General features: G+C 38.8%; 1 protein-coding gene across 1 annotated transcript; it reads right to left on the bottom strand.

The window, feature by feature from the left end:
- Window positions 1-391: 391 nt before the first annotated feature.
- On the bottom strand, window positions 392-11,244 carry LOC134537919 (uncharacterized). Its single transcript, XM_063378879.1, has 2 exons — window positions 11,045-11,244; window positions 392-5,141 (listed from the first exon to the last, which is right to left on the bottom strand). Exon 2 carries the CDS (start codon window positions 5,095-5,097, stop codon window positions 3,010-3,012), a length of 2,088 nt encoding a protein of 695 aa, XP_063234949.1. The 5' UTR covers window positions 5,098-5,141; window positions 11,045-11,244; the 3' UTR covers window positions 392-3,009.
- Between the last annotated feature and the right edge of the window lie 419 nt (window positions 11,245-11,663).

Genomic DNA, 11,663 nt, shown 5'->3' with positions numbered 1-11,663 from the left:
CAATGAGAAGTTCACAAGCTAGCAGAATCTGTTTATGTATTTTTTGTATTTTTTTAATTTTTATTAATTTTTTTTATTTTTAAATATTTTTTTTCTGTATTTTTATGATATCAAAGAAAACTTGTGGTGGTTTTCTCTGTGTGCTTCCGATTATTCTTGTCAATATTATGGTGGTTTTCTCCGTGTGCTTCCGATTATTATTGTTAATATTGTCACGTCTCACTTTCAGAGGGGGGGGGTTCAATTCTTCAAAAATGTAGCTCTGAACATAAGAAACTCAAAACATTAACTAGCCATAGAGCATCTCACTGAGGATTGAATCTTAGTAGGTGTATTCTTATACAAGAATAGAAAATCAGGATACTGAGAAAAAAATAAGAGTAACCTAAAAACAATAGAACAATCACATTTATTTATAACAATTAAATAAAGCTGACAAATAATGAGGCACCTTCCATGTCCGCTACCAGCCTTATAGATATTCCGACAGAAAAACAATAAACCATATATAAGATTTTCTTAGTAGTACTAACACATTAACATAATCGTAATAATTTCCTCCAGGCCACCCAGTGATACCAAGCTTCATTAGCTCTTCCACAACTTCATTTTTAAAATTTATTAAGAACATCCACTACCTTGAAACGGATTTTAGAAATTATTTAGTTTAAGTTTATAACGTCATCATTTACATGAAAAGACAAGGATCGTGATGCAAACAAATTACCGAGTTATACTTGAAAATAAAAAGGGAACGGTAGTGCTCAACGTATTACACGTTAAAACCACTAAGTTTCTAAGAACAAATTATTTATAAGAGCAAATAATACACCAAACGAGAATTTTTAAAGTTAACTACGAAGAAACACTGAAGGCTAAGAGTCCGGCATCACTCAGGCGCCATTTCCGATAGCACTCACCTAACCATTACCAAGTCGCCGCGCGGCCGGGCAGCATGACAGCCTTCCACAGGATTACCCCCCGCGAAAACATTTTACATCTCTTTTAAGCTATTTTCTTGGCCGCAAAACCCCTACGGGGAAAACATCCTGACGGGAAGTTTTCCTGTGTTTTACAAACACGTAAAGTTATTACAACAAGCCGGCCGCGCGGTCGGCCGCGCCAGGTTGCCCACGTAGTCAGAAAACCGGCCGCTAGATTGCGACACTCGCCTGCGCACGGCGACTGCGCACAATCTGCGCTCTCAGCTGGCCTCAAAAAAAAACGACAAACAAGTCTGCGCCGCGTTTCTCTGGAACTGCAGCAAACAACGTGTCAGCTGGCCTGGCTGAAACGCGGTCACGCCTGCGTTCCCAGACAAAGACGTGCAAGACTCGCACTCTTCCAGCCCCCCCGCAAACCCAAATCCAACAAAGGTGTTACCCCATCTTAGCGTGAGGGAAACCAAGTCCCGAACTAGCGAAAAGAATTTAAAATTGTATTTTCAACAAATAAACTAATTAAATAAATTAATGATAATTTTGAGCTACGCGACATCACCCCGGGCGGCAGGAGCTTGTGCCCCACAAGCTTACAACAATGCTTGGGGAATATTTAAGTTTGCTTCAAAAAAAAAACCAATTGTCCCTATCATTTCTATGTGATCCAGTTACAAATTTAAATTAGTGATTACAGTGGTTGTTGTTTAGGTATAAATACCAACTCTAAGTTCTACTAGCACTTATTGACAATTTCCTCTCGGAGGACAAATGTGTTTTACAAAATTTCACATGTTAGCACTGCTTGGGACAGCAAGCAGCCAGGAGGGATACGGCGAAGAGATGCACCAACTCAGGGCAGAGACAGGAACAGCCAGCGGAACTGTGAGCTGCAGAATCACACCCCACTCCAACTTCTGCCTCTCCCAGCCGGTTCATCCCGACGTCGTTCATCCCAACTGCTCGTCATCCACGGTACACGACACCATTCCTACACAAAATACATGAGCAGCATCAGGAGTCATACAATTACAAACAACTAAAAAAAAACTCTCAAACATCAAAATAATAGTGAACAAATCAAACAATTAAATTATCTTACTTAAGTTAATGACGTATTTTCATGTGTTTATCAAGAAGTATTCATGAGATCAACATAGATCAACACAACTAACCAAGGAGGGTCATACCAGGTATCAACACAAAAATAACTTTTAAAGATTCTTAAAACAAGTAACTATTCAAAAACTAAACTCGTAACTTATCTGCAATATTCAACATCTTGAAGAAAAGCCTACCCCCCACATTTCGTAGAGGAAGGATAAGGTAAGGTACCTAATAGGAAAATTTACAACAAAAACTTGACTGTGTCCACGTGTAGGTTGAAAGTTTATAACTACACTGGCCTTGTCTTGCTATACACTTTGTTTTGAACGTCAGGTCAGTAGTTTCAAACGATGGATAATTCTAGTCTTCTCGATAAATTTGTTGTTTGGGGGGCCACACCCTATCGCGATGCGTAATCACTGTCCTTGGACATGGCCACTCCCAAACCGCTGATACTCCTGGTAATCGTGCATCACCACACGATTCGACGATACGGGCACCAGCCCGCAGCAATGGGTAGAAGCAGGTCCTCTTCTCCCAACTGGCCCACGTGGTATCTGGCTGACCCTTAACGACGCGCCTTCTCCCAACTCGAGAAGGGACAAGAGTTCTGGATGGAGCTGCACCACAGCACTCCTTTCGAAATTGCCCTTAACAAGTCCGCCTCAAAAGTCATTCTCTTCGATTGACGAAAACTATCAATGTCACTTCTTGAATAATAAAAACACAAGGGGGGGGGGGGGGGGGTTATGGTGGAAAATGGGAATACGGAAAGGATCCCACCCACTTTCTCAATGATTAGTCCTGACGTCATAATTCCCCTTATTGAACCTGGTATTCTCCCTCCATCGTTATTTGGTTCTATAAAAATTATTTATGGGCGCATGCCCCTTCACATAAACATTAATCAAATTCTAATTTTTCTAATCGTAGGTAAAGCTTTACATTGAACAAAATTCATTCACTACTGATCATCACAAATGGAAATGGTTACTTTCAATTCCTCCCCAGTTTCACTGGATAACTTAGCTACACAACCATTATCTCTGGCTAGTATGTCTTTTAATTCTACCTTTCCACTGGTAGAAGGAACAGCATTTTCTACTGTAGTCGAGATTTCTACAGACATACTGAGGGGTTTCCGATTTCTCAGATATTTTAATAACAGAACTAAAAACATTCCAACTATTACCAATATAGTAATTACAGTTACACTTATTTCTATGCCAAGGGTAGTAACATTGTCCAAGGCGGATACTCTTGGTAGCGTTCCAATACCTACTAGATATGGATTTTTAATAATAATAAATAATAATACACTACTTACAATGGAAAGCGCAATACTCTGTAAGTTTTTCATTACAAATCTTGGTACGTTTTCTGGTTCTCTTAAATGAATCGGGTCTAAAGGGGTTTCAAACTTTGTCAAAGAAAAATTTAAATGTGGTATTAGAGTTGGCCAATTTTCATCTAAACAATCCATTAAGGATGGAAAAACTGTATGTGTTGACGTAGGATGAGGGAAAATTTTCAATTTACGTAACTTCGTCCAAGCAGCTGGTATTACATGTACCAATTGAAATTTAGATTTTGTTAACGCATCACATGGATACAACTCGTTAATTTTAAGTTCTTGGTTTAAATACAAACGACAATCACACGGTACTTCTATATCTACAGCTCCGAGGATGTCTCCACTTCCTAAAAATAAAGATTCATTGTTATGTTTCATGCATTGCAAGTCTAATTTTCCTGACGGGTTTGTTAGGAAGTACCGCTCTGGTCCAGCCTGGGTGATCATCAGTTGGTTTCCGGAATGGCATCGAAACGCACATGTGGTACTAAGATTTTCAACGGTAATCCCCTGAAAAAGAGCCTTTGGACACAAAGCACTACCTAGGGTATCTCCGGAGAACCTGGGAACAAAACACAATTTATCTTCAAATGGTCTACAATCTAATAAATTTCTACCCTGAATAGTGATTAGATGGTCTCCATCCACTGCCAGAAAATTCGGAGCATGATCCAAATGACAAGTTGAGTTCTTCCACTGAAATGGGACTGCGACGAACTGAAACAATCTCCAATTGGAATTTAGTTTAACAATTGGTACTTTAATTTGAAGGTATAAATTTTCCTTGTGGACTTGACATTTACAAATGGGTAAATTAAAATATTTCTGAACTTCTGATACACTTATGGACAACGCATAACCATCCCTATTAAGAATTTCATTTAGCATATTTAATTTCTCTTTCAATTGAGCTGGTGTAACTACAATGGCAGGTATTTTATTTGACCGGCACTGGTCCAGAATCTCTAGTCTTGTAAATGTATGCGCTTGTTTGGCTAATTGAGAGGCCAACAGTACCTGAAACTGGAATGAATGTCCTATGTCTTGAACCATACCTGAAAACTTAGTCACCATAGTCTCTCGGAGGTCTTTTAAGTAATCAGACAAATTTGTGAATTTTGATTGTACTCTTTTTAGAATTCCGGTCATTCCCTCGTTTATAACAAAAATAGTGTTGCTCATATTTGCCAGTGCCTCATGAGTGTTTAAAATTTGTGATTCCATCTTGTTTATGTGTTCTGACATTTGTTGTTCATTTAGGAAAAGATTATTCAATTGACTATTGACGGCAATGTCACAACACCAATGAAAAAACTCTCCAATGAAATTTAACCCTCGTCTTTCCCGAACTTGAGACTGAAAATCCAATACGTCATCCCCTGCTGCTTCGTTTACCTTATTAATTAGCATGTCAGTATAAATTAAGCTATGTTTTAATTCTTTGAAAATAACACACCATTCACTTGAACTATTGGAGGGACAAGAAGTGATTTCTTTGATACTATCCTGAATGTCATCTAATTGCATTGGCCAAGCAACCTTAAAATTTACTGGTACCGATGAAGTGTACAATGTTACCTGAGGTATCGGCTCGAAATGCGCTCCCGCAACCACCCCCACTGCTCCTTCAGGTAGCGGTCGATGTTGTCTGCTGCTTCCCAGCTGCAGGAGCACCAGGACGATGTGTAGCATCCTCATCGTCAGTACGGAAGATGATCACGCCTTAAGACTCTGTAAAAATTCTATACAAAACTAAATATTAGACAGGCTCGATTTTTGTTTACAAGTGTTACAAAACTTTCGAATTATTTTTTTTTTCTCTCTCTCTTTGTTTTATTTAGTTATCCACAACCACAATAAAAAAATCTCTATTACATAACTTATCATAACTTATACACTGTAAAAATTTTTCATTCTCTCTACGTTTGTAACTTCGTAAACATCTCTGCCTCGACTCGTCTTCTTTAACCTGTACAGGTTATTAGACAATTTGTCCACCACAACATAAGGACCGAACCATTTATGCAATAGTTTCTCTGACAAACCCTTTTTTCGAACAGGTGTGTACACCATAACCTCCTGTCCTATCTTATAGGTCACCGCTCGTCGTCTGCGGTCATACCTTTTTTTATCGATACCCTGTTGTCTCTTTAAATTCTCTCTGGACTGTCGCAGGATCTCCTTCCAACGAGTACGCAGTCGAAGGCTGTCCTCATCTTCTACAGGCTGACTTAATTGAACATCTGAGGGTAATACAGGTTCTCTACCATACATGAGCACAAATGGGCTAAATTTTAATGTTTCCTGCCTCGCCGTGTTGTATGCCAAAGTGACCAAGGGTACATATTCATCCCAATTACGTTGTGAGGATGCCACATACTGAGATAGCATCATTGCTATTGTTCCATTTAATCTTTCACATAATCCATTTGTGTTTGGCCTGTATCCTGAGGTTTTCAAACTTTGTACATCCATTAACCTAAGTAATTCATTAACGACTTTGGAAGTAAAAACTTTTCCTCTATCTGTCAATATGGAACATGGTACAGAATGGCGACAAATTATGTTTTCTAGTAAAAACTTAGCTACGTCATTGGCGTTACTAGTGGGGGTGGCTTTAGTCTCCGCCCATCGAGTACCGTAATCAATAGCAACAAGAATGTATTTGTTTCCTGACACGGTTTTTGGAAAAGGGCCTAAAATATCGACACCAATACGTTCGAAAGGTTCACAGATAGGTAATGGTTCTAATAACCCTGCTTTCTTTTGAGGAACTCCCTTTTTCCCCTGACATCCCCTACAACTCCTTACATAGGCCTGAATCTCTTTTAGCATATTGGTCCAATAATAACGACGTATAATTTTGTCGGCGGTGCGAACTACTCCTAAGTGACCGCCAAAAGTGGGATTGTCGTGACTTTCCCTCAGAATTTCAGCCTTTAAGCTTTCTGGGACTACTAATAGCTTGTCTCTACCACTTGGGTTAGAGTTATTTTTGTACAAAACACCATTCAGCAAAGAAAAATTTTTCGCTTGTCGGCTTAACTTATTATCGATTCCTGACGGTTGAGTCAACTCAGAAATTAAAGGTCTTAGACTCACATCAGAATATTGCAGCTTAGCTAAATCCACATCATGCATCACAAAAACAGGTAACTCAAGGGATTTTTCTTCGTCAAGGGCTGTCCCTGTGTTGACAGCATTTCTACTCAAACTGTCTACATGTACATGAGTTTTTCCACTACTATAACATACAGTGTACTCATACTCCATCAATTTCAATGCCCACCTGGTTAACCTTCCTGCGCTATGAGCATTAAATTTCAAACGATTCAAATAACATAGGCTATGATGATCGGTTACAATTTTGAATGGCTTCAGGTAAATGTAAGGCCGAAACTGGTCTAAAGCATAAATCAAGGCTAAACATTCAAGGTGAGTTATAGGATATCTAGTCTCAGCTGACGTGAGAGTTCGACTGGCATAGGCAATAGGTTGTAATTTTCCATCAATTCTTTGTAACAATGTGGCTCCTATCCCTAAGGTACTAGCATCTGTATGTATTTCAATGGGCTGGTTTTCCTGGAAGTGAGCTAACACGGGGGAAGAAATCAGCTTTTCTTTCAAAATTTGGAATGCTTGTTCTTGCTTGTCGGTCCAGATAAACTTTTCATTTTTCTTTAGCAATGTCGACAAGGGTTTCGCAATCTGAGAGAAATTTGCTATAAACTTACGATAGAAAGAAGCTAGGCCTAAAAAGCTTCTCACCCCTCGTTGGTCCTTAGGTGTAGGAAATTGTTTCACTGCTACTACTTTATCGGGGTGGGGTCTAATCCCTTCATGGTTAACCAAATGTCCCAACACATCGGTTTCAAAATAACCGAAGGTACATTTTGACGGTTTCAAGGTTAAATTAGCATTTTGCATCCTTTTAAAAACTTGTTCTAATCGGTCAAGATGTTGATTAAACGTACTGCCCACTACTAGAATGTCATCCAAATAGACTAAGCATGAACCCCACTTTAACCCTGCCAAAGTCTTATCCATGTATCTCTGAAAAATTGACGGAGCGGTTTTCAAACCAAAAGGAAGGGTTTCAAAACAAAAAGTACCATCGGTGGTAACAAATGCAGTTTTTTCCTGATCCTGTTCAGCTACTCTCAATTGGTGGTATCCTGAATTCATATCCAAGTGAGTAAAATACTTAGCACCAGTCAAGTGACTTAAGAAATCATCTATTCGAGGAAGGGGGTATTTATTATCCTTAAGAATAGTGTTAAAACGACGGTAGTCCACACACATCCTATAATCGTTGTCTTTTTTTCTAACAAGAACAACTGGTGAACACCAACTCGTGTCACAGGGTCTCACAATCCCATTTTTAATGTGTTCTTGTACTATGTTATGAATAATTTCCCGTTCCCCAGGAGAAACTCGATAAGGTACAGATGATATGGGTGTGCTGTCCCCTGTATCCAGAAAAACTACTTCCTCTTTTGTTCTCCCTATCTGGCTGGGGTCCCAACTGAAAACATTTTGATATTTATACAACAACTCTACCAGTCTGTTTTTTTGTTCCTCTGGTAACTCTGGATTAATGTTTAATTTAGACACATCAAAATCGACATTATTTTTATCTCTAGCTTGTAATACCTTAGTTACTTCTTTGTTCTCGATACTAGGTGTTTCCTCAAACTCATTTAAATATCCTAATTTCATTCCCTTATGAAGAGTAACTGACTGGTTAGTAGTATTAGTAACCCAAATGTGAGTATGCTGTTTTCTGTTTACAATACTCCTAGGTACAAGTACAGAATATCTGTTGTAAATATCCTCCTTAGGCTCTATCAGCACCTCATCAGGTAAATTATTTCCTTCAAAATTAATTTCGATAAGATGATGCATCCTTGGCTCTACTCTAACATGATTGTGAACTGTCACACAACCTAACCTGAAAATATTTTCTGGCTCGATTTGGCTTAACTCCTGTGTTCCATCCTGACCTACATTATGATTAACCCGATTTTGGTTTTGATCTACTTGAATTTTGTCTCTTTTTACTTTGGTTTGGCTTTTAACCTCCCTTATTTCGGTATTTGTGGTATTTACGAAGCAATCAGGACGTGTTATGGTCAAGGACATTTTCTGGCCTCCCTTACAAGAAATTTCTGCTCCATATTTGGTTAAAAAATCACATCCTAAAATGATCCCTTTTATTGGGGCTTCCACCAGACCTACCGCATGTGAATAAACATACTGTCCTAATTTAAATCTTAATTTGGCCATCTTATTAAGTTTCTGAACTCTTCCTGAGACTCCTGTAAAACCTCTTGGTTCTGCGGATTTCCAACAACTTTTCGGTACTAATCTATCCTCAATTAGTGATACCGCAGCTCCTGTATCGATAAAAACGGGGATTTCTTTTCCGAACATTTTTGTCTTCTGACTTAAAATACCGTCATTTTGTAAAAGAGACATTTGGTTAACAAGGGACGAGTTGTCACCCCGACCGACTCTCGCCCTATTTAGTTTCCCTGTTGTGACGTTTTGCAATCTCGTATCAAGTGACCTGGTCGTTTGCATTTTAAACAAATCGGCCTACCATCTGAGGTCCACTGTGGTCTGTCAGTTATTTTTGGAAATGAATTACTTGGGGTCTGCCTGAAAAAATTGTTGTTCTGATTTCGATGGTATTGTGTTAGTGTACTGTTATTTTTGTAATTTCCTCCCTGAGTTCTAAACTGTGACTTTGGTTGTGCCTGTAATCTCATGGTATCCAGTTCCCCGCGTAATTGTTTTAATTGTTTATTAAACTCTATCAAACTGTCCTCAATTCTCGTGTTGATAGATGACAATTCTCTTTCTGGTGTTTGAATTTCTTTAAGATTTCTGATAGGTACTTGTTCCTGTTTCGAATTTACCCACTGTGTCCTCTCATGATTTTTAGCGTAATACAGACCTGCCTCAATATTCCTCAAATTACCTAGTAACTGTTCCACAGTATTGTTTGGGAAAAGCATAACTTTCTCTACAATGTCTGGCCTTAACCCACGCAATACATATCTAACCTTACTAGCTTCATTCATCTTAGCATCAAGTCGGTTACAAAGATTCAATATGTCGTACACAAATGACTCGAAAGGTTCATCTACTGCTTGTACTCGCGCCTGCAATCTTAACTCTAAGTCCTCTATGTGACCCACTCTCACAAACGCATCCCTTAATTTATTTGCTAATTCCTCAAATGTAGTTAAATTCTCCAATGTGCTCTCACAGCTGTCATACCATTTTAAAGCAGGCCCTCTCAAAAATGTAGGCAAGTATGACAAACATTTTTGCTCATTCCACCCATTTACCTTGGCTGCTCTGCGAAACTGTTTTAAAAATTCCTCAACCTCCTCACATCTCTTTCCAAAAAAATATCCCGGGTCCACAAAACACCTGCCTGTCTCCATGTTTAAATTCTGATCTTTCAATTCTGGTTTTATGTCGCTTAATTTATCTTTTAACACTTTCAATGATTCATCATCTGACGAAGAACTACTATCACTGTTCTCAGGGTTTTTTACTTTGTCATCCAATATTTCAATTGTGTATTTACTAGCCATCCCTAATAGACTCCACCTTAAATTATTTTCATTAGTCCTTAACTTAAGCATACATTTCACATTTCACCTTAAATTAATTATTGTTAGACAAATACAGCCATCCCTGGTCTCCCACTGGTTTCCTGAAATAACCTAAAATAAATTTTATTATCATTACACAATTAATCCTATAAACACATCAATCTTAATACACCAGCTGCACTGCATGCTCTTCTTCTTCACTAAAATAAATCAAAATGTTAGACCACACCTAACACTCTTATCTTAATTTATTTTTCAGTATCCCAACATTCTTTATACCTACTAACCGGCGATCTCCACCATTTGTCACGTCTCACTTTCAGAGGGGGGGGGGGTTCAATTCTTCAAAAATGTAGCTCTGAACATAAGAAACTCAAAACATTAACTAGCCATAGAGCATCTCACTGAGGATTGAATCTTAGTAGGTGTATTCTTATACAAGAATAGAAAATCAGGATACTGAGAAAAAAATAAGAGTAACCTAAAAACAATAGAACAATCACATTTATTTATAACAATTAAATAAAGCTGACAAATAATGAGGCACCTTCCATGTCCGCTACCAGCCTTATAGATATTCCGACAGAAAAACAATAAACCATATATAAGATTTTCTTAGTAGTACTAACACATTAACATAATCGTAATAATTTCCTCCAGGCCACCCAGTGATACCAAGCTTCATTAGCTCTTCCACAACTTCATTTTTAAAATTTATTAAGAACATCCACTACCTTGAAACGGATTTTAGAAATTATTTAGTTTAAGTTTATAACGTCATCATTTACATGAAAAGACAAGGATCGTGATGCAAACAAATTACCGAGTTATACTTGAAAATAAAAAGGGAACGGTAGTGCTCAACGTATTACACGTTAAAACCACTAAGTTTCTAAGAACAAATTATTTATAAGAGCAAATAATACACCAAACGAGAATTTTTAAAGTTAACTACGAAGAAACACTGAAGGCTAAGAGTCCGGCATCACTCAGGCGCCATTTCCGATAGCACTCACCTAACCATTACCAAGTCGCCGCGCGGCCGGGCAGCATGACAGCCTTCCACAGGATTACCCCCCGCGAAAACATTTTACATCTCTTTTAAGCTATTTTCTTGGCCGCAAAACCCCTACGGGGAAAACATCCTGACGGGAAGTTTTCCTGTGTTTTACAAACACGTAAAGTTATTACAACAAGCCGGCCGCGCGGTCGGCCGCGCCAGGTTGCCCACGTAGTCAGAAAACCGGCCGCTAGATTGCGACACTCGCCTGCGCACGGCGACTGCGCACAATCTGCGCTCTCAGCTGGCCTCAAAAAAAAACGACAAACAAGTCTGCGCCGCGTTTCTCTGGAACTGCAGCAAACAACGTGTCAGCTGGCCTGGCTGAAACGCGGTCACGCCTGCGTTCCCAGACAAAGACGTGCAAGACTCGCACTCTTCCAGCCCCCCCGCAAACCCAAATCCAACAAAGGTGTTACCCCATCTTAGCGTGAGGGAAACCAAGTCCCGAACTAGCGAAAAGAATTTAAAATTGTATTTTCAACAAATAAACTAATTAAATAAATTAATGATAATTTTGAGCTACGCGACAATATTATGGTGGTTTTCTCCGTGTGCTTCCGATTATTCTTGTC

Source organism: Bacillus rossius, chromosome 12, assembly GCF_032445375.1.
Source record: "Bacillus rossius redtenbacheri isolate Brsri chromosome 12, Brsri_v3, whole genome shotgun sequence".
In the NCBI taxonomy this organism is placed as follows: Eukaryota; Metazoa; Arthropoda; class Insecta; order Phasmatodea; family Bacillidae; genus Bacillus; species Bacillus rossius.
This window is presented reverse-complemented; position numbering and strand designations above follow the sequence as displayed.

What these genes read in the sequence shown, in the direction of transcription:
- LOC134537919 (XM_063378879.1), bottom strand. Translation starts at nt 5,097, where the DNA reads ATGAGGATGCTACACATCGTCCTGGTGCTCCTGCAGCTGGGAAGCAGC.